The sequence below is a fragment of the Macrobrachium nipponense genome, chromosome 8 (assembly GCF_015104395.2).
Source record: "Macrobrachium nipponense isolate FS-2020 chromosome 8, ASM1510439v2, whole genome shotgun sequence".
Classification (NCBI taxonomy): Eukaryota; Metazoa; Arthropoda; class Malacostraca; order Decapoda; family Palaemonidae; genus Macrobrachium; species Macrobrachium nipponense.
In genome coordinates, this window is record NC_087203.1 from 72,320,454 (window position 1) to 72,345,306 (window position 24,853).

The 24,853-nt window shown below is 36.0% G+C and overlaps 2 protein-coding genes across 2 annotated transcripts in view; both read left to right on the top strand.

The window, feature by feature from the left end:
- The first annotated feature begins 3,434 nt into the window (after nt 1-3,434).
- The window catches only part of LOC135222843 (uncharacterized), a 23,759-nt gene continuing 2,340 nt past the window's right edge, over nt 3,435-24,853 (top strand). The window contains exons 1-2 of the mRNA XM_064261175.1: nt 3,435-3,838; nt 23,549-24,853. The exon at nt 23,549-24,853 is cut by the window's right edge and continues 2,340 nt beyond it. Of these exons, the coding sequence (XP_064117245.1) occupies nt 23,549-23,956 (408 nt within the window). The 5' untranslated portion in view covers nt 3,435-3,838 and the 3' untranslated portion in view covers nt 23,957-24,853. The remainder of the gene's footprint in view (nt 3,839-23,548) is intronic.
- LOC135223132 (uncharacterized) lies at nt 12,756-19,555 on the top strand. Its single transcript, XM_064261636.1, has 5 exons — nt 12,756-12,838; nt 12,979-13,121; nt 13,548-13,629; nt 18,822-19,261; nt 19,299-19,555. The coding sequence occupies exons 1-5, from the start codon at nt 12,756-12,758 to the stop codon at nt 19,553-19,555; spliced, it is 1,005 nt and encodes a 334-aa protein (XP_064117706.1).

Genomic DNA, 24,853 nt, shown 5'->3' on the forward strand with positions numbered 1-24,853 from the left:
TGTATGGCTTTACCCATTATTGCATCCAATGTTAATGACATATGATTTACGTACATAATTTATCATCTCTCTCTCTCTCTCTCTCTCTCTCTCTCAGTTTTCGTAACCAAGATTCATTTGTGGGATGTTTACGATACTTGCCTTGGATTTGATAAATTGTTTAAAAATCGTCCTATGAGATGAAACTAGAGGAATATTATCTTCTTAAAATTTTGGGTCTATAAATGTGTCTATCTGATGAACAAGAGAATAACTACCGTTCGTCGACATCGCATAATGAATACTTTCTATTTATTATTTAAAGGCTCTTTTATATTGAAATTACTCAGTATTGTAATGTATCTTTATTTTTTGCACCTTCCGTAGTGGCACACTGTCCAGTATGAGGAGGGACCTGGGGGTCTTATGTTGTCCTTGTTGAAACAACTGCGTAGCTGTCTTTTATTGGCATTAGACTCTGTAACTGTCTTTTATTACTGTCTATAAGGTGAATGCTCGCAGGTTCGAGGTTAAAAAAGCTTCTGTACTTCTCAAAGGTACTATGCTGTTACTCCGTAACCAATTTAGCATTTGCAGCATTTTTTTTATAATTTATATTTTTAAGTTTTATTTAGACAACTGGGCGGTTTCATAATAATAGCAATGATAACGAATCTGATCTTGACATATTAAAGACACATTCATTAGTGGACAATATTTCTTACAGTCTTTCATAAGTTTATTATTATTATTATTATTATTATTATTATTATTATTATTATTATTATTATTATTATTATTATTATTATATTTAAATTCTAATAATCATGAATGAAGATACTTTTAACCTACCTAAAACGAATAGCCTATATCAAATAAAAAATTATAATTTCTCTCCGGTGTAAAGAAACACTTATAACCATCTCTGTAGATACGAAAATTACATATATTTCTTTTATTTGAAATTGAAATTAAATCTAAATATATTCCCTCGAAAATTCACCTTCAGGCTGCATTAGTTCCCTCCCAAAAAGAACCGCCAATCGACGGAATTCTGGTAAATCACGAAAAATGGTCTGCTTCCTTTCAGTTCGGAAAGGGGAACCAATATTGAAGATTAAACCATCAATCTTTTTAGCTTTTAATGCCATTTTTTTATTTTGTTCTCTTCGTTTAATTTTTTTTATTGCTTTATCGAGAGTGAAATGTATTGACTTTACAGGGGTGTCAAGCATTTTCATTTAACTTGTTATTTTTTCAATCTAAGTTGCGTATATTTTTGTTAATGAAAGTTCAGCGGGAATGCGCAACACAAATATACAAGCATACACACACACACACACACACACACACACACACACACATATATATATATATATTATATATATATATATATATATATATATATATATATATATGTGTGTGTGTGTGTGTGTGTGTGTGTGTGTGTGTAGTGTGTGCGTGTATGTATGTACGTATGTATATGTGTGCATACACACACACCCGCGCGCGCACACATGCACAAGCACGATCACACACACACACACACACACACACACACATATATATATATATATTATATATATATATATGCATATACATTTATATATATTATATGTATATCGTGGTAGTTCTAGTCATTTTTAAAGGTCAAACTAATGAAGAGATACTATAAGATGGTTTAAAATGTAAGTGTAACTCTCATCTACAGAAGAACTCACTTTTTTCGTGTCTGATAAATAAAGTTGCTATCAGCCAACAACAACGACATTGGCAGGGTCTTATTATCAATAAAAATAGTGTTATTTCATTTGCATTCATAAGGCGAAGGGCATGTCCGATGTACAATATTTTTTTGTCCTTTCTAAAGTCCCTTCTATAAGTAAAGTTCTTATTGGCATTAAAATAATGTCATTTTTTCTCTGAGTTGGAATATGTTTGGTTCTTATTTTTGACTATAAAAACATAGGAAGTTCCAAACGGCAGTAAAACTAACATATTTTCCATGCCCAAGGCATAGGTAAAGTATCTTTCAGCAACAAAGATAATACGTCTTTCCATGTGTAATATATATGTAATGCTGTCATGAACAGTAAAAGCAAATATTCTTTTGCAATTAGTAAAACGTAGATTAACCAGCAAATAAAGATTTTAGTCAGGTCCACGTTAGTAAAAGAGCTAAGGCATGTAACCTAACCCCTCAGGAAAATTTCCAAAAACAATAAAACTAATATTACATTTCTATGAGGATAGTACGCTTTATTTATAAAGCAAGGACATTCTTTTTTATAGAGCAAAAGGTGCCCATTTTCTTTGGTTGACCGTTCCGTTTTCTGTAACAACATAGGGTCTAAGCGTTTCTGGCTACCTCCCTCGTATCGACGTTTTGCCAACAACCAACAAATGTTTGTTAGCAACGCACTTATCTACGATAAAGAGAGCCACTTCACTGAGAGAACTCTCTTTTTCATATCACTCTCGTTCATTTTTGCAAGTTGAAAATAAAGTATGGTTGAGAGCAGAATTTTTGGGACAATGAAAAGCAGCTGTTCCTTTACATATCAATCATTGACTAGGCTTTTTTGGTGGGTAAGGATACATGGACGTAGGCTGACCGATAGTGCTTATCGCAAGACAGCCCTTACATATCCACCGAGATGTTTAAACCGACGACATCCTTGGCGACCCATGAAAGTGATTTGGATGACGCATGTGAGAGAGCAATCGATAGGCAAGTGCCTGCGGGTAATAAGTCGCTTGGAATGAATCGAGCCGAAACTTGCATATATATACTCGCAGCATGCACTCCCGCTTTCCAGTGTCCGCTTTGTTTCATTCTGTTTGCTTTGCATCTCCCTTCCTCTCCGGGGAAAAATATTTAACTCCTCAAACAATGGCGGTCACACTTTTTTCATCTGTCGGATACTCCTCCAGTTTTTACGCACTTCACCTCGATAGTTTGCACTGGAGTCATTTGAAATATGACAAAAAAAGAAAAAGAAAAAAAAGAGAGAGGAGTGTTTCACGTCAGGTTGAAAATTTGAGGAAATGCAAACGCAGATCACACGCACATGCGAGAGACCAAGTAATAGGAAAGAGATAATGAAGAGGGTAAATGGAGGGGAGAATTATTTGGAGGGGGTTAGGGGAATAGAGGGGAGGACATGGACATGTAGGGAGTAGGGGGGAGAGATACGACGGAGGAGGGGAAAAGCAGTCTGGGAGGGGACACTAGGGAATGTAAAGAGGGGGGGCTCGGGGAGGGGAATAGATGATGCCAGTTCCCCTCAGAGGGAGGGTATAGGGGAGGATGGGTACCAGAGACGGGTCTGGTATTAGGTGAAGGAGGAGGGGAGGAGGGGGAGGCAAGAGGGACAGGCGGCGGTGGGATAGAGAGAGAGAGAGAGAGAGAGAGAGAGAGAGAGAGAGAGAGAGAGAGAGAGAGACGGGCGAGGGGAAAGCTTCCCACCAGAAGCCTTGGTACCTTTGTCGGGAGTGGCCCCATCGCACGCGAACCACGTCACCAAAACCACATTTATTGACGGAGAGCGCGAGAGTCCCTGGGAATGACTGGGGTTGCTGCGTGGGCTTTCGAAGCCTGAAGTGAAGTGGAGAAAGTGACAGAGCTTCATTAGAAACGAAAGGCATCGCCTGCAACAGGTTGGGAATCACAAAAATGGCATAAGGTTCACACAGGAGTCAACTGGTGGCTGTGGCGCTGGGTTGTGGTGGCGGTGGACTCGAGAGAGATAGAGAGAGGGAGAGAGAGAGAGCAAGAGAGATAAGTAGGGAGAAAGGGAAGATACACAAATCATCAACAACGCAGGGCACTCAGATTTACGTCTTCCATTTTGAGAAGGTTAGTTAATGGCCGAAAATTCTGTGAAATACCCGAGTAGGCTACTCGCCCTCGTTGAAAAGGGCAGACGGTACATTCCAGGGCAGGTGGATCGTCCGATCCTCCCGGAGATGAACGCTAAGCATCACGAATTTTCCCCCCTTTTTTTAAGGGGAACCATCACAGAGCCGCCATACAGTGCTTCGTGGTTCTGCCGGACATCTTTTCCGAAGAGATCGGTGTCGTTCGTAGTTATGGTTCATAGGGAGTTCATATCACCCAGTGTTTACTTATTTCGGTTGATTTTCTCTTTATGTTCCATTGCTGTAGAAGGACAATATTTTGTTTTATACAGGATTAGATCAGACTTCACGTAGAATATTACTAAGCAATGAATTTATTATTATTATTATTATTATTATTATTATTATTATTATTATTATTATTATTATTATTATTATTATTATTGTTGTTGTTGTTGTTGTTGTTGTTGTTGTTGTTTGTTGTTTTTCTTTTTGTTGTTGTTTTGTTCTTGTTTCCTCACTGACTTCCATGGAATTGTGTACCCATATGACAAAACAGAAATACAGATAAGAAAAATACAGTGCAAGATAGCACAATGCACACAAATACTGGCTCACACACATTCATGGGTGTGTGATTGATTGATTGATTGACTGATTGATGCACAGATAACTTACAATCAATCAACCACAACATACACAGTCACCCCCATATATATTTTGAAAGTGTCTCATTATCAGGGAACTGATAATGAGATATTATAGATATAATGCTAGTTCCTTCATGGCTAGTTCTTCCTTTACAGTCAAATAAAATTACGTTTGGCAAAGTAATAAATGATAAACATTTATAGATTTAATGTCTTCAGAATATCCTGATATATTTTTCCTTAATTCGTCAGTTTCCTGATAATGAGGGGTATTTAAAATCCAAGTCATGTCCCTGCTAATATTAGAAATTGATATAATCGAGCGAGTAAATGAAACGTGGCATATACATACCGTAGAGTTCTCTTTTTAAAATAGTGTTGACAATGAACATTCTGTAAAAAAAACACAATATCAAGAATTGAAGTAGCGAGTGTGTATAAAATCAGTGTATTTTAGGAATTTCCCGATCATATTTGTAAGCTTAAGGGCAAATTTATAAATGCACATAAACTATTATTGAGAAATAGAACCCCACATGTCTTGAGCTGCCTACATTTTCAGCATTTTTGTTGGTTTATGTGTAAACACTTGCGAGAATACCTAACATTAAGCATCCTTCTATAAATGCATTCATGTATGTATCCATGTATATAGTATACTAAAGTATACTATAGTATAGTATGTCCATGTGTATATTTCCTGCCACAGTGTACCTAAAGGTATATTAGAGTAGATGGATGGAGGAAAACTGTAATCACTGTGAGGTCTTTACCAGGAAATACTATAAGCGCATACCATAATGTATGAGTTCATACACACACTTTAAATGTTTATATAGATCTCTAAATTAAATCGCATTACTCAATGCAGGAATTGCAAAAGATATTCCATATGTATTATACTGGAATATCAAATGTCATAACTACATGACTAGAATTTTGAAGTTAAGTAGTTGTTTGAATTTTCGCGTTTTATCATCGTAATTTCATGGACTTGGTAATTTCACACCTTAGATTCAACATTAATAATCAATATTACTTTAGGTCGCCGCGTGTTTAACCACATTAGAGTTTCACAAAATTAATTGTATTAATATGGACTGACTTACTAAGACTCCATTTATTCTTAATCTAAATGATAAAATTAGATTTCTTGATGCATTTACCTATTTACAGATTCTTTAAGTAATCCTGTCTCCATGATGGCGTTGGAGTGAAGTGACCCAGGGTGATATTAATTAAGTATTCAGGTCCGGCATTCAAAACTTATTTCCTTGCAGGGAAAGAAAAACTGCATATCAATAAATTAATTAATATGCATATAGTGCATTGGGTAACCGATCAGGGAGGTGTCACTCGTTTCCTGTTTCATATATTGTTTTTCATATCTGTTTTTGAAAATAGTTAATGAACACTGATACACAAAGAAGGCCAGTACTGATGGTAACAAACTACTCTTTTGTAAAGTCTATGACATTAATGTTTTCTTATAAGCCCAACTTGTGTGTATATATATAGATATATGATATATATATATATAATATATATATATATATATATATATAGTATTTATATATATATCTATATCTATATCTATATAGATATATTATATATATATATTATATATATATAATTATCTATATAGATATAGATATGATATTAGAATATATATATATATATATAATATTATATATATATATATATATATATATATATTAATATATATATATCTATATCTATATCTATATAGAAAGAAATATATATATATATATATATATATATATATATATATATATTATAATATATAGTATCATAATATATAGATCTATTATTATATATATAAATATATATATATATATACATATATATATATATATATAGAATCTATAATATATAATAATATTATAATGATGTATAGTATGTCTGCATGCATGTATTTATACATTAATAAATACTATTAGCTGTTACCACTTTACGAAAATTTAGCTCCGTGGAAAGATCTTAAGTTTTCCTCATCTTCATCCATAACATAAAAGGTTGCAGACCTTATTACCAAGTTAAAACCTTCCCACACGCCCAGTACATGAAAAATAATACTGCAAGAATAGCAGTAGCTTCTATTTAGGACTTGTAGACACTTGTAAAAAATGAACTTTGCCCCACAAAACCTATCTGTCACACTAAACGTCTTGTCTGATTTACTTATCAACATAAAGAGTATCAACTGAAAAAATAAATCCCGTGTCATTATCATGTCTAGCTCATTATCTTGTATTGTGTCTAATTTTATTCTCATCTTTCAGAATACCAAAAGAAAATTATGAAGCTTATTACCGGTACCATATCAATGCCTTTTTATAATACGTCACCTTATTTCCCTCTTAATATTGATGGTCCAGACATTGAAGAGGTAAATTGTTAAACGGTTTAAAGTATCTGAAGAGCTGAATTGAAATCTTTGAATGCTTGTTATGGTCGCAATAATTACATTGCCTCTTGGTTTTACCTTTTTTCTATTAGTATTGTTGGTTTTTTTGGGTGAAATTCAATGATAAAAGCGTTTTCTGGAGTAGGATTCATATCCTATATTGCTTATAAATGATACAAAGTTGTTCAGTTATATGAGATGTTTCATAGTTGTAGCTATTATTTTTATTGGCTATCAAGATGTGAGAAGTCATATTCAAAAAAAGGCAAATTAACAGCTTTATGTCTTAGCTATTAAATAGTTGGCTGAAGGATTCTCTCTCTCTCTCTCTCTCTCTCTCTCTCTCTCTCTCTCTCTCTTCTCTCTCTCTCTCTCTCTCTGAAATAAGAAACTGGTTTTTTAAGCTTTATCATAAGATCAACAAAATGAAATATATCAATCGGCTGTAGTCAACTGTATGTGTCTTATTGCAGACGAGGGCATCGAGATTTTCCTGTCTGCTCATTAGTCTACTTCCGTTTTGAATATATTTCTAATTGTTTTACCCTGATAAGACTAATCGCTTGACTGACTGATTGACTAACTGCCTGTTAGTGAATTTTCATGCCCTCATCCGGTGGAGTGCGAATATGTTCTTGATTACTGGGCATATTCTACTTCGCAAGTTTCATTCGAGGCTTGTATGCTCTCTCTCCTCTCTCTCTCTCTCGCTCTCTCTCTCTCTCTCTCTCTGTCTCTCTCTTTCTTTCTTGATATATAATATATTGTTTTCGTTTTCTGGAGGTTAAGATACACGTCTTGCTATCGTGGAACACTTAACAGTAAATCGGGTGCTTAGTTGACTTAAGCCTCTTGTTACCCTGGTTGAGATGGACATAGACTAAATTCTTTATTCCAGTATATCCCCGTCGTAAGTGGAAAAGAAAGTAGATAAGTGTGTTGAGCGTGTGGGTGTGAGTGTGGGTCTATGTATGTGTGTACGAGTTTAATTGGGTAAATTGAAATATAAACTCTTTTTACCATTGATTTACAGCTCTCTCTTTCTCTCTCTCTCTCTCCCGCTCTCTCTCTTCTTCTCTCGTCTCTCTCTCTCTCTCTCTTCTCTCTCTCTCTCTCTCTCATACATAAAATATTATATGAAGACTCAAAAGATATAAACCGAGTTTAGGCGTGAATGTGTGCATGCGTGCTCTCTCACACACACTTCATATATATATATATATATATATATATATATATATATATATATATATATATATATGTGTATATATATATATATATATATATATATATATATATATATATATATATATATATATATATATATATATATATATATATAAGTGCGTGTGTGTGTGTGGGTGTGCATACATACATTCATGTCTACATATCCACATATTTTCTTCGTGTTTATTTCATCTTTTAAGCCCTCATATAACATTTTCCTTGAGGCCTGGGTGTGTGCGTGTGTGTGTGTGTATGAGAGAGAGAGAGAGAGTTGTAAAACAAATAAAAGAAACGGTAAAAGAATTTATATTTCACTTTACCCAATTAAGCTTGTAAGAGCCAGAGTAGAAACCCTCAGAAATTTATGAAGAGCGTCCAAGATAGGGCCACTCTATCACGTCCGCGTCCTGACTCCCTGTAATGGCCGTGCTCTTAGTGAAAGAGTGACCCTTCTCAGTTTTGCCTTGAGGGCACTATAGATGACGATAATATAATATACATTACTATTACCATTATTACCATATGTAATCATGAAAACGGCTGCCACATTATGATAATATATATATTTGTGCGAAAATAATAATAGAGAATTTCTTTATTATTATATGTAGCGATGAGAACAGCTGGCGCATTAGTATGATATTTAGTCATATTAGTATCACTAAATCTAAGAGCAAAATGAAGTGAATATGTAATAATTATGAGGAAGTTGGTGTGACATATTGTTGTTATATATATATATTTTTTTTTCGCTGTGCATGGAGGACCTAGCTTTTAGGTTTCTCTGTAAAAGTTTTTGGAGATGGGGCTGCTGCCCAACCCCTTTTGTCTTTACCCAACTAGTAGCTTGCTAGTACCCATTTTCATCTGTGTGAAGTGATTGCTGAGCGGTAAGCCTGAATCTGTTTACGTACTTAGCAAATCATTGAAGTCTAGTGGTTAGAACATTTGCTTCATTGGCAAGAACACTAGGCTTTCAATCTGGCGAGGACGAAGCAATAAGAGAAATTTCCCTTTGAAATACCGGTGTACCTTTGTTGACCTAGGCGGTCGATTACGCACTTGGTAGTTAATTCTTTTCTGTACTGGGTTGCAGTTATAGAAGGGGAAGAATGACCTGTTACCTGGAGTCGTAACAGTCTATGGAGCCATTCTTTGCGAGGAAAAACAAATAGAGTTATATATATATATATATAATATATATATATATATATATATATATATATACTAAATATACTATATATATATATATATATATATATATATATATATATATATATATATATATATATATATATATATATATATATATATAGAGAGAGAGCATGGAGAGAGAGAGAAGAGCGAGAGAGAGAGGAGAGAGAAGAGAGCGAGAGAGAGAGAGAGCGCATGTCACTCTTTCCTAGATCTTCCTTAGCAGTTGGAGGCTATTTTAATTTACTCCAAATGAACGTGTACCTGGTGGAATAATAATGATAATAACAAATCTTTGAGGGTAGGGCAACAAATATCAAAATGATTTAATGAAATAAAAAACTCTTAATGATTTCGTTATGGCTAAACAAACTTTACATTATATCTACCCTTATTCCATCTTGTACAGTATTGTAGTGTTTCTATGTAAGTGATTTAATAAATAGACATATACATGCCTCCTTCCATTACCGAGAACAACGTAAAAAAAAGTCAATTCTAATAATTGTCTGATATATTCAGAAATTCAATGTTCAAATTACCATAATAGTATACATAAGCATGTTGCTCTCTAATGCACATACGTCCTATAATCAGGGCATTACGGATACTTTTATCAAACTTCTATTATCCGGCTCAGGTTTCAAAAGGTCTCATAACGAGACCAGAAACAAAAGAGTAAATAAGAGCAAATCATAAATTCGTTCTTACTCTTAATTCCAGTAGAGATAGTGAAGTGCCAAAATACCTGTCAGAGCTACGTTTGGAAAACAAACGTCAAGGGATTTGCACTCACAGATCCATTATTGTAATGGGAATCAATAGAGATTGCCTAAGATTTAGCATCCCGACAAAAACAAAAAAAAATTACTTTAGCTTTGTTCCTGAATACCAAGGTTCAATGGGTGAATACCGACGAATTGCGCGTTCACGTAGCATGGCGAGAGCGAAACACTTTATACGCAGTTCATTCCGAATATTTTATTATCATCTGATAGTTGTTAGTTGTTAGAAATTCACAGATATGTTGGTTTTAATAGGTTTGGTAACGTTAAAGCCATTGGTACCATATTTAACTCACTGGAATTAAAAAAACAAACAATAGAGGAAACTAGATAACCAGCTTTGTTTATTCAACATTTTAGTGAACAACAGGAATTATGTCAAACTGTTATGCAGTGTTTAGTTTAACAAATGTTTCTTTGTTCTGTGTTGCCCACCTCATCTCCAGTAAATTGTCAAAGACAATTAGGATCCTTCCTAGATAGTGGCCTCCAAGGGTTTTTAACCCTGTATGTATCTAACTCTGCCGTTTGTTTAGTACTAGCCCGATGGGGATAATCGTAAAAACATAAGCAGAAGACTATATTCATATATTACAAAGATAATGACCCCAAGAAATATTGTTCCTAGACAACGACCCCCGAACTTTGTCGGAGGTCACTATCTGGGAGATCCGAAAATTGATTATTGTTGCCGTTTGGTTAATATCTTTTGTGTTAAGTTTCCTTAGTATACTAGCCTCCATTTCTTATCGGCCTTCAGATAACAATCCGTTACCTTATCTTTTTATTTATATAGTTTTTTTGCATTATGCCAAGCACTGGGGTAACTAAGGCCATTCACCGCTGAAACGGAAATTGACAGTATAAGGTTTGAAAGGCGTTACAGAAGGAAAACCTTGCAGTTGCACTATGAAACAATTGTCAAGAGAGGGTGGACAGTAAGGTGGAAAAAAGAGAATATGAACGGAGGTACAGTAAAAGGAATGAAAGTAGTTGCAGCTGGAGCCCCGAAGGGACCCTGCAAAGAACCTCAAGTAATGCCTACATTGCACCGAATGAGGTGCACTGATGGCACTACCCCTCTACGGGGCGTTCCCTTACTGGACATATTCTCAATTTAAAGACATAATTTTGATCTGGAGTTAGGCAGTGTATAAGCTACTGCTGAGTACCAGGTGTTATCCAGCGTAATCGTGACAATAATTGCGCAGAAATATCAGCCATGCTAATTTCTAAAAAGCTTCACACACACACACACACACACACACACACACACACACATCCGAGTGACGTGATGCTGAAAGGTTACTGAATTCACCTCTCAGGCCACGATTAACCTCCATTTCCAGAGCTGTAAATTCACTATTAAATAAAAAGGTTTCTAGATATCACTAACGATTTCAAGGCTTGGCGTTTTCAGATAATAATAATAATAATAATAATAATAATAATAATAATAATAATAATAATAATAATAATAATAATAATAATAATAATAATGTAGTCCGTAGTAGCATGTATGTATATTACTATATACAGGAAGGTTTCGCTAACTGATCAAGTTGGTGAAAGCCTCCTGTATATAGCAATATGCATACATACTACTGCGGATTTTATCTTTCCCTTTAAGATCAAGAGAAAGTGATGAGAATGATAGTAATAATAATAATATGACATTACTCCTCGTGTTTATGACGTACTTTCACACAATAGAACGATAGCCAGTAATTTTCCCTTCTGTATTTCCCATTGGTATTACGCTTCACTGCCTCGTCTTAGTCACCGTCTTCCCAGTGAATCCGAGGTTTATAAAACATTAAACCAGTTGAGGGCTGATGTTGCTTGACAGCATAACCGCTAGAACTTCACTAATAATAAGCTACCAATCAGGGAAGGCAGGGATGTTATGCGCATAACTATCGGTAGAGATATCGCAGGCAAATACGAAGTTGCTGAGTATTTTTGGTTATTGTGCTTGGATTCACTTACTCAGGTTCTGTCGTCTCAGTGTGAAGACTGATGTCTGTTGCAAACTTCCAAGAATTAATCTTTCCGAGGTGATTGCTAACCCCGTGCCTGATCTAAAGAAAGAAATGCCCTGATATTAAGGAATTATGGCATCAAGGAGTGAAGGCGTAAGCCGTAAAGGGTACGATTGCATGCAATTGCACGTGATTACAAGCGCGTTGCAGCATTGTAGGACGGTTATTGACGCCTTCAGTGCTTGTCTTGGCCATTCACGCCTGTTGACACTGGCTCCCTCCGGCTGGACTTGTTGAACTTGGTGATTATCTGGATGTAATGAAGGATTTCCCTGGAAAGGTCAAAGGGGGAGAAAAGTCGTACCGGAAAGCCTTCGAGATGTTTGGTCAGGTTGAAGAGGCAGTCAAGGTCTTCATTTTCGCCTGAATTGAATAGTCATTTGCGATAGTTAGGATTACAGATTGTAAATGTTCAGAGGCAAATAGATATATATATAGATGTGTAGAAAGTATATTAGAGGAAGGTGAGCAAAATCTATCCAACAGGTTCATCGATTCGTAGACAGAATGAGGCACAACTAAAATGCATTGTATTCAAAGTGACAGGAAAAATCAATATAGCTAAGATGATAGGAAATTATAAAGTAAAATGTTCTTAAGCAGAGATTATCAGGTAGACAGATGGCTCAAAAACGACGAACGCGACCAGACTGTAATACGGGCTGCTCTATGGTCAAGAGCCCGTGCTGCCATAAGGCCACCTTCATCTAAAACAAACGACCAGACAGGCGGACAGGGAGAGAGGCTGAATGTCATTCGTGGAGCACCGCTTCCGTCCTCCCGACAACTTTTCTTTTATTCTCTTTTCAAAGGTTCCATTTAAGACACATCCCGACCTCAATCACCCCCACTCCCCCCATCCCCCGACAACAACCCTCCTTCCGAAAGGCCTCCCACTGTAGCCCCCAGATACCCCAGCCCACCCCGACCCCTCCGACCAGAATCTCCGGCAGACGTAAAGTACTCCCGAACAAAAGGGTAACTTTCTATGAAGAAATTTCACTTCCCTGTGGCTGTTCGTGAGTCATTGTCGTTGTGCATCCAATTTAATCTTTAATTACCCTTCTCAGGCGGTTGTAAATCTTCCATTCCTTCATTATTTATATAAAATATATCATTTATTAAAAAAAAATTGTACATCACATAGTAACATAATTAAGTTGTTCATTGGAATTATCTAATTGTGTAATTACCTTTTAGTCAGTTTATCAATATAATTCATGGTTCTCTCTCTGTTTATGCATTCATATTCATTATGCCACTTCATAATTACCTACAGAATTTAGGTATGATACTTATCAACTCGAACGCAATTACAGGTTATTATATCATTTGTACTGTACAATCATAAAGTGTAAATTGCACCTTAAAAACCCGTTAGCGACGGAGAAAAACAACGTCTGCACGGCGTGTTACATTCACGGAAGAGCAATTTCTGGGTTCCGTTCGCCGCTCTCATCTAGGTAAGTCAGAAGGCGAGCGTTGCGTTGAGAGAGAAAACTTTATGCTCGAAGGAGTTTTGCATATGGACAAAGAATGATTTATCTAGGGTTATACACGCTTTTCACTCTCTCTCTCTCTCTCTCTGTCTCTTTCTCTCTCTCTCTGTCTGTCTCTCTCTCTCATATATATATATATATATATATATATATATATATATATATATATATATATATATATATATATATATGAGTGTATGTGTATATCCACAAGCACACACACAATATATATATATATATATATATATATATATATATATATATATATATATATGTGTGTGTGTGTGTGTGTGTGTGTGTGTATGTATATATATACATACTATAAACCAACACTAAGCCACTTCAGAACGTAACCTCTTGGGGGAACAAAGAACCGTACACCGAAGCAAATGTTAAACGGGACAGTGATGGACAACAGGGGGCGGAGACGTGGACGTATTATTTTAAAAAATGACGACAAGTATAAGTCACGCATTACTATAAGAAAAAAAAACAAAGTAATAACCCGGGGAAGATAATTTGGGTTGCATGAGTAATAAGACTGAATTATTCACGAGGTTCCTATCGGAGATATGGCAAGCGAGAATGGCACTCCTTAGTGAGAGAATAACATGGAGAGTTTGGGCCGTCTTAGATCCTAGCCTAATTTTATTTCATTTATTAGATTCCTTAGTGCTCCCTTTCCAGCCTTTGGAATTGCCTGCAATATACGAATAAACTGGACATATAATTTCTTGTGCGGCAGTAATGATCTCCGATTAAGTAATTAAAAGATAACTGTTGTACTAATTTTTCTTGTATTGTTCAAAAGACATTTCTCGTAGATGAAGAAGGCACTTCACGTCGAATATTCGTATAACTGTCATACTTCATTTCCAACAAACACATACATACAGACATACATACATTCATACATACTAGTTATATGAATTTTTATCACATCACCGCGACCAGGAGAAATGCTAGGTGCTGGTTCGAACCCACGAGAGGACGAAATCATTATCAACTAAAAAAATACCCTTCAGTTAACATATATGAAAATATATTAATTCCGAGATAGAGCGAATTGGATATTAAAGGACATTTGTAGCTTAATAATGCATACTAGTTTTTATATATATATATATATATATATATATATATATATGTGTGTGTGTGTGTGTGTGTGTGTGTGTGTGTGTGTGTGTATGTGTGTGTGAACGTATAAACGGATGAAGAAACAATAGCAGGTCAAAGTAAGCAGGAGAGTCTATAGAAAAATGTCATGATGTCTTAAGAAGGCAGTTAGCCTAGTATCATTAAATGTCAGATGGACTGATTTAGAAACTAAACAGGGACTGAGTGGGTAAGTTAGGAGAATCAACACGGATCTGAAGAAGTCTTGAGTCCTATAAGTATCGCATGATGATGGACATTATTTGTTTGAAAAGGGTAACTAAAGTGGATCTGGGGGTTTTATGTTAAAAAAATCGATACATCGGGAAAGTGATTAGGGAAAATAACATTGAGCAATCTAGATAAAATAATGATGAATTTGCCAGAGATGATACATACAATGAATGCATCAGTTCATTAGAGACATGTTCGTTAAAATCTTAAGGAGAAAATGAAGAAAAAATGTAGAAAGAAGTTAAACTCGGTTTCATTAGAGTTGGAGAGAGAGAGAGAGAGAGAGAGAGAGAGAGAGAGAGAGAGAGAGAGAGAGAGAGAGATAACTTAGTCGAGAAAGGTAGATAGCTATTATACAACAGTACTTATCTTGAAGAAGAGAATTCCGTCCCAGACAGTGTAATAGATTTATACCATTCTTTCTAACTCAAACCTTTCTAACTTTCATAAAATAAAAATAAAAAGAAATTCGTCCAATCGCTCTCAGTAAGTCCATGAATGCTCCGTAACATTCCCACCAGAGGCCTTTTTGAAAGTTTATATCAACCCGTAAGTTTTCTTTGCTATCGAATCTTTGACCTACCTGATTCCAAAACAATCAAAAGGACGACGACACATCTGGCACCCCTATAAATAACTTCGGTCATCATATATGTATGTACGTATATATGTATGTGTATATATATATATATATATATATATATATATATATATATATATATATATATATATATATATATATATATATATAGACACATAATATGTGGTTGTGTGTGTGTATTTATATATATACATACATACATGCAGATATATATTCATATATCTATATATATATATCTATATCATACTATATATATATAGGTGTGTGGTGTGTGTGTTGTGTGTGTGTATGTGTGTGTGTGTGTGTGTGTGTTAGCATATATATTTGTGTATGTGAGTTGTTTTATGTATCTTTCGTTCGTTACTTGCTAGGGTAAAGTAGCCATTAAATAAGGTTTCTGACACATATTAAACATCTTATGAGCGTCAGACATCTCTAAAAGTTAATTAGATCAGTGAGATGCTTTATAACAATTATATTCACGATCTCTGTCACAAATGATTCTTGCAAAAGCATTTTGCTGTCTGTCTCTATTCCTAGTAGAGTACAACTCTCTCTCTCTCTCTCTCTCTTTCTCTCCCCCCCCACTCTCTCTCTCTCTCTCTCTCTGCGAGCATTCGGTGCCAGTTATACTATTTCACACCTCACTGCGGAAATTAATTGGTCATTGATTTCCGAAAACAGTTTTCATGGCGGATGTGGAGAGCGCGCGGGTCTTCTCTTCCTCCTCTCTCTCTCTCTCTCTCTCTCTCTCTCTCTCTCTCATCGCGTGGAACGTGAAAGTGAATTCTCCAAATGTCACCAAATGACTCATCAATAAAGTTCGATCGTCCCTCGCCTTTAGTGTTTATCATGCTTTATTTCTTCTCTTTGTCTAATTATCCCGATTTTTATGCCATTGTGTTTGTTCGGGTTTTTATGACCCCGGTCCAGCGTCCTGCGCAACTAGTAAATGTATGTGTTGGTCTCTCCATCTTTCTGTATGGCCGTTTATATATGCTCCCCTTTACTGATGTTTTGCACACACATATGTATATATATATATATATATATATATATATATATATATATATATATATATATATATATATATATATATATATATATGCGTGTGTGTGTATATATATATTATATATATTATATATATACTATATATATATATATATATATATATATTGTAAGTTTTATATTTTTAACAGCCTCGTCAGTAATTTTCTTCGTTCTTATATTTCATAAATGTTGCGTTGGGTACTCTTTCTTTAGTTCCTGCGACAAGGAATAATCGATCGATCGATCGAGAGAGAGAGAGAGAGAGAGAGAGAGAGAGAGAGAGAGATAATGGTCCCCATTTGCTCTATATCTTTGATTATGAAATTGATTGTTCAAAGGAGAGAGAGAGAGAGAGAGAGAGAGAGAGAGAGAGAGAGAGAGAGAGAGATGTCCTTCCAAATTAATGTAAGACTTATTGAGTATGTATTTCAAGTAAGAACAAAGAGGGAGGTAGAGATAACAATGCCTTTATGAATTAATTGCAATGTGAGAAAAGTTGGTTGCTGAGAAGGCCAAATAAATTCACAAAACAAGGGACGAATTTCACACCACATTTACCGAGCAGTTATCGATCTCTGGTCGTTTCTCTTCTCTTTTTTTCGTCTCTTGTTTTAAACTTCTTGTCGCCATTCCCTTATATCAGCCATTCTGTGTTTTGCCTGCTTCTGAATAGGCCTTTGGATGAGGCTCTGCAATTTTAATGGGCCCTTTCATTCAGCTTGGTGTTCGTTCATTCCAGCATTCGTCCTTTCTCCGTTCCTCCTGGTTCTTCACGTTCGCTTTGTTTCCACGCCATCATTTTTTTCATATCTTCGTTTTGATGATTATGTTTATTTTCTTTTGTTATATACATGAAACTTCGGTTTATAATAACTGCATTCCGTTTTGGTGTTTAGTCATCTGCTTTTCCTGTTTTGTTTTTAATATCGACGTTTTTCTTTTGTTTTATTCCCTTTGTAGCCTTTTTATTCTTCTTATTGCTTATCATTCCTCTGTTTATATTTAATTATCTTTCTACCCCCGCTATTGCCAAACTCTGATGCATTTACTAATCGTTTTATTTACTCATTCGCTTATTCATCTAAACTGATTGTTTTATCTCTTGATTCACCTGTTTTAATGTCATAATAACTTGTCAAATTTTATCGTCCTGAATCATCAAATATCCGAACAAGTATCTGGAGACAGTAAGCCCAAACTGCACGAATCTATAAATTATTTTCATCCCACTGCTCGCAGCAAAAAAAGGGTAATTTTATAAGGAAAATGCTTCATTATATTACAAAATACAATTCAATAAAACCAAGAACGCCATGAATTTTATTAGATTGCTGTAAACAACAAATGAAAATAATCACTTTACTGTACTAAACTGCAATTTAGCAATATATTAGTTGATCCACAGTTTTATGATTAGGAAATACTTCAGCTACGATTTCTTAAAAAATTCTTTCTTCCGTTTTCTTTCATCCGCAAGGCTCTGGATTCTCCAAATTCCTCTGTTTCCTCAAACAGTTTTTCTCAAAAATTCGTTGTTCAAAAGCAGTCTGTCCAGAATCTAAACAGCTAGATTGAAATTACGAATGTAATTAATTTATAATATACAGTAAAACACACACACACACACCCACACACACATATATATTGGTTTATTAATTTATTTATTTACATTCTCGGATGTATGTATGTATGTATGTATGTATGTATGTATGTATGTATGTATGTATGTATGTATGTGTTTGTGGGTTATTATTTTTGATGTTTGTCGTGACAAAACATTATTGTCAAAATTTTAGTTTAATGAACAATAACACTGGCCTGCGTTTCAGAACTTTTTTTTGCAAATGTCAAGGGTTTTCCAACTGATTTAGGACCCTTTTTTGATGCCGAATTAAAAAATACAGTTCATTTTCCCGGGTCAGGTCTGGTTTCTAAGATATAATCTATTTCTATTCCAGCATATTTTTCCAAAATACCGCAATTATCCAAGCGTTTATGGGCTTTGTTTTTGCAAAACCTGGTCCTGGGTAACTTTTAATAATTATTTTTATTTCCTTTTCAGGTCTAGATATGTATAAAATAGATCGGAAGTGTAAAAAAAAAAACATTCTAATAGGTTCTGTTACATCTGTGGACATGTGGTTCTTCCAGACCGTCAAGCAAAAATCACGAATTTTGTGAAGAAAGCATATCAAGCTTACTTTGGAGTCAAACTAGGGGACCAGGATAAGCCATTCGCTCCACATATCTGCTGCAAAACATGTGCAGAGAACTTACGGGATTGGAGGAACAAGAAAAGGAAGTGTATGCCATTTGGTGTCCCAATGGTGTGGAAGAGTATGCCATTTGGTGTCCCAATGGTGTGGAGGGAAGGGAAAGATCACGTTACCGACAGCTACTTTTGCATGACAAATCTAAAAGGCATCAATCGCAAGAACAAGCACAATGTTCAATACCCTGATGTTCCTTCTGCCATAAAGCCAGTCCCCCATGGCCCTGATCTTCTTGTTCCTGAGCTAAATGTCACCATGGAATTTAGTTCTGATTCCGAATCTAGTGACATGACTGATACAGGCCAGAAGAGCTGATACAGCTGAGTGTGGTGCATACAGGCCAGAAGAGGACAACCAACTGGTGCCTTTGACCCAAGCCGAACTCAGTGACCTGACACGAGACCTGAACCTTTCCAAGGAGTCTGCCCAACTACTGGGTTCTCGTCTTCGAGAGAAGCGTCTACTGGCACCAGGAGCAACATTCTATTGGTATCGGGACCGAGAGAGAGAATTTAGAAAATCTCCACGTTTGATGAAGCATCTTCACCGGTCTACTGTCACGATATTGCTGACCTGATTGAATTACTTGGTCTGAAGTATGATGCTATGGAATGGACTTTTCATTGACTCATCTAACAGAAGTCTGAAGGCAGTTCTTCTGAATAACGGATTTAAGCTTTCAAAGATCCCTGTTGGGCACTCAGTTGAAATGAAAGTCCCACAAAAGCATGGAACGTCTGTTGTCTGCTCTGAACTACCAGGAACATAAATGGTTGATCTGTGGAGATCTTAAAGTTGTTGAACTCATCCTAGGACTTCAAGGTGGTTACACAAAGTATCCATGCTTTCTGTGCTTATGGGATAGCCGTGCTGATGGCCAGCATTATGTCAGACAAGAGTGACCATCAAGACAAGGATTAAAACCTGGGTCACACAACGTTCTGTCCCACCCTCTGTTTGAACCGAGCAAGATATTGCTTCCACCCCTCCACATCAAACTCGGTCTCATGAAGAACTTTGTAAACGGATTGGACAGGGAAGATACAGGATTTGCTTTCCTCCATCAGAAGTTTCAACAAAAAAGCATAGAGAAATTTAAGGCAGGTATTTTTTAACTCTGTGCCTGGTAGTCCCTTAAGTCAGTCATCGTAAACTTCCTTAGCAACCACAGAAGTTCCCAGTATCAGAAGGTGGTTGATGAGTTAATGGAGAATTTACGCCAACTTGGTGCGCGCATGTCAGTGAAAATGCACTTTTTTCGCTCTTATCTGGACTATTTTCAAGAGGATTGTGGAGACTTCAGTGAGGAACAGGGTGAGCGCTTTCACCAAGATATCAGTGTAATGGAGGAGCGCTATCAAGGCCGATGGAATGTCAACTTTCTGGTCGACTACTGCTGGTGCCTGAAGAGGGATGTGGAGTCTACTCAGCACAAACGGAAGTCCCTGAAGAGACCATTCATCCCATCCTTGAGTAGCTTCCTTAGTTCATTATACTCTTCTTGCTATCTATTCAAAATATTTTGTAAGCCTTCTGCGAATAAATCAGTCTAATATTTTCAATATTGTGTCTCATTCACCTACAAATAGATCGGAATTTAGGATATTTAATATGCTAATATTTCATTAACTTGATCTGACTGAGTAAAATGAGCATGATTTTTGGATTCAGTGCAAAACAACTGGCCTAAAATCAGGTACTAGATGTTAGACCTTGAAAACAGCGCAGGCCAGTGTAATCGTTTCTAGCTCTTATAGCTAAAAGCATTCTTTCTGAACGTTTTTTCTGGATGTTTTCACTACAAAAAATTTCAGTATTATTTTAGCAACTTTCATTCAATCGCTTCTTTCATTAACCTTAATTTCAGTCTTAAAGATTACTCCTCTCACTCAACCAAGCCTTGGCTACTAGCTTCATTGTGACCCAGTCCAGCTTGGACCTGTCTCCAACAAGTCCGCAATAATAATAATAATAATAATAATAATAATAATAATAATAATAATAACAGATGTAGATTTACCTAGTGTTTGTATTTCTATTGTGTGTCCTACTGTCCATTACCTGTCTAGGCGTTTTACGCCATTCGAGCCCTTGCCCATGGCAGTCCATAGGTGTGGCAAGATGTTAAAGGGAATAAAAGGCCTGGTACGAACCAGGACTCCTACCAGCCAAAGAGAGATTTTTGGCTTCTAATTGTCCTCCATAATAATAATAATAATAATAATAATAATAATAATAATAATAATAATAATAATAATAATAATAACGAACATATCTTATATAGAATAGTCAAGTTCTAACGATGCGGTCGATTTGATGCTCCCAAAGTGAGAGAGCTTTTTAAAGTGGCGAACATTAACACTGAGCTTTACAAAGCCACGGAACTTAAAGCTAACAGGAGGGAATAAAAGCTTTCTTACTCCCCGTGGGAGGACTCTGCGGAAACTATTAAAGGAGTTGCCCTCGTGAACTTTTGGCCGGCCCTGTAAAATACTTTCTCCCCCTCAGTTAAAACACGTTTTATCCTAAAATACTCCACTCGCCTGTTTTGTTATCATTTTGTTGTTCTTGTAGCTCATGATGTCACACAGATTTTTTTTTTAAAATATCATCAGTGTTATCATGGTCGAATTTGTTGGTAATTACAGGAAAGCCTGGTATCATATTTTGATACAGATATAATCTATCACTTACACTTATAGCTTATTGCTCCACATCAATTCTTTATTATTATTATTATTATTATTATTATTATTATTATTATTATTATTATTATTATTAGGGAAAAACTCTCTATCACGAGAGTATATATAATGTTCTAAAAGGTCCACAATAATACAAAGTGTAAAAAGTCCGTGTATAATTTTGAAGACTTTACAGAAAGCTTTCGAACCCTTCCCTGGGTTCATGTTCAGTCCAAATGAAGAAAAAGTTACAACAAGTACAGAGGTAAATTTAAAAAACAAGAGTCGTTGAAGATCGTTGACAACGGTCGTTAGCTCGTCAATGGGCCATGAGATGAAGAAAGAGGGTAGTTAATAACAACTAGGTGATATCCTCTCCCCTATCAATCCTTCTGGCTGCAATTCTGTTGAATCTTCGTACAGGTTGTTGCAACATTACATAAAGTCCTTCATCCAAGGGCAGGGCACCGTAATCAGACTCCCCCGGGGCAGCGGTTACCTGGACTGGAAGAGGCAAGGCAGAGGCAGCATCAGGAGAGGGAAAAACAGAGCCTGTCCTACAGTTAAAATCTTTTAAAAACATACTAGTAATATAAAAATTAACAAATGGGTCTTCGTTGACAAAAGACTTGTTTCCTTTGAATGATTCTCCTAAACTTATAGCAGCTCCCTCGACTAGTCGTCTGACATTTACATTGTTACTTTTAAAGATAATTTTAGCCTCGTTCCAGTTGGGTCTATGATTGTAGTTTTGTGATTGTAGTTCATAAGCTCGCTTATGTTCGCCCAAACGTATATCTAGTCCCCGTCCACTTTCACCTAAATATTTACTATTACAATCCATACACGGTAGTTCGTAAACGCCTGGGACTATGGGATTTTTATCATTGTCATTGTTTCTTACGAGCGTCTTATTGTATTTTCATATTTGAACACAATTTTTGTTTCCTTCTGACTTTTGTTTATATGTCCACTTATATTCTTTACTTCTGGATTAAAGGGAAGGGACAAATATCTTTTTGGTTTTTCATTGGTATTATCTCTCAGGCCCATTAACGAGCTAACGACCGTTGTCAACGATCTTCAACGACTCTTGTTTTTTAAATTTACCTCTGTACTTGTTGTAACTTATTGTTCATTTGGACTGAAGATGAACCCAGGGAAGGGTTCGAAAGCTTTCTGTAAAGTCTTCAAAATTATACACGGACTTTTTACACTTTGTATTATTGTGGACCCATTAGAACATTATTATTATTATTATTATTATTTATTATTATTATTATTATTATTATTATTAGCAGTAGTAGTAGTAGTAGTAATAGTAGTAGTAGTAGTAGGCAATAGTAAAAATATTTTCATGAAATATATTGAAATCTAACTGCCAGGCCCAATGTTTTCCTTCGTAGGGTATATTACACACCTTTTCAATCACATCCCTTGAAGCTGCAAGAAATTCTTCTGTATTGTGGATTAAAAAATCATTATCTGAGTTTCTCGGAGATCAATTAATTTAGGTTCATATCAAATGATAATACACATTTCTTAATATTATCAACTTCTTTTAGTGTAATTACAGTTTTTTTTTAAAGAAAAATAATTGGTCACGGCACGTTCCATGTGTAAAAGAGAAAAAAATTATTTAAATATATGAGATCATATTCAATGCAAAAAATATGCTGAAGATAATTGCAGTCGACATTAGTTACTTGAATTACCTCTCTCGACAATAAAATTAATCTGTAATCATTTATAACTTCTAAAATTATTTATTTTTTACATGTGGAATGAGCTGTCTGCAATCACTTGCAGATAATAAAGATGTCTATTGTTGACAGTTCAAGAGAGTAAACTGCGACATTTAATTAACGTTATTCCTTTTCCGACAGATGGAAATGGACGAGATCAAAACTGAGAGGAAGCCAAGACGGTCGAGCCAAGACCCGGAGGCCGGTGAACCTACAGAGGATCCCGGCGGCGAAGAAGGATCCGAAGAAGGCGAAGACGGCGAGGGAAAAGTGGTCAAGAAGGAGACGGTGGTGCTGAGACTCGGGGAGGCCAAACTGACGGGTCCCATGAGATTCATCACCTGCTACGCGGCAGGATTCACCTTCCTCATCATGGCGGGATTCATCGTCTGGCTCCTGATGATCTCGCCTCCTTTCAACGTCACCCCTGTCCTCCGGCCTGACGAGATGCTCGCTCACATCCCGCCCCACCTCAAGGGCTCCACGACCACCGATATGCCCCCGGACACGGAGGAGCCTGAGTTCAGTTCGGACTTCAACCAAGCTTAAGGGTTCAAGTGTTCAAGTCCTCATTTGCTTAGAGCTAAGATTGTGGAGTTGCTGAATCTCATCTGACTAACTTCATTGGTGTATGTGTGGTGTATTTGGTAATCATAAGTTATCAGCATCAGGCAAGCAGGTTCCAGAGTAAGGATGTCTCTTTCGACTTTCATGGGAATCTCCCGAAATATTCTTGCAGTTTTTTCGCAATTTGGCCGAAAATACTCTCAAAATGATTTAGCAAAATTTATAAATTACAAAATTGGAATTATCATTCATGTAAGAGATTTGTCACATAGTTCAGATCTGTTAACATGATGGGGGGCATTAACAAAAATAAAATGTTAAATTTCAAAATGCATAAGGGATAATATTTATATGATAAAGCGGTTAAAGAAGGTACCTTGCATTACCTCCAAAGATTTTGAAAATGAATTAGCCTAAAAACACTGAATTTATCTGAAATCTGTTTGATACCTGTATCAGTAATTCTGCAATTAATGTAGCATACCAGTTAGGATCACCTGGACATGTTTCAGGGAGGTTCATGATTGACTTACACTGTGGAATACAGTTCGGACACCTAGTGGACCAAAGCACCGTCATAAAATTCATTAGTTCTTCATCTCTCGTAGTTTAGGTGAAGCCCTCGTGCACAGGAAATTATAAAATTCACAATTTTATAACGCACGAGGGCGTTATCTGGCATCGTTTTTGCATCCTGGAGCGAAACCTTGCACGAAGTAGGCCATATTTTTTCTTATCTGGTGCAAAGCTGCAGTCACGTATGTAGCTTCGACTTAAGAATCAACTTTGAAATCAATGTTGGCAATTGATGTTGGAAGATGCAATGAAGCGCTCTGGTGCGGCAGCAGAACAATAATCAGTCTCTTCAGCTCACTGAGG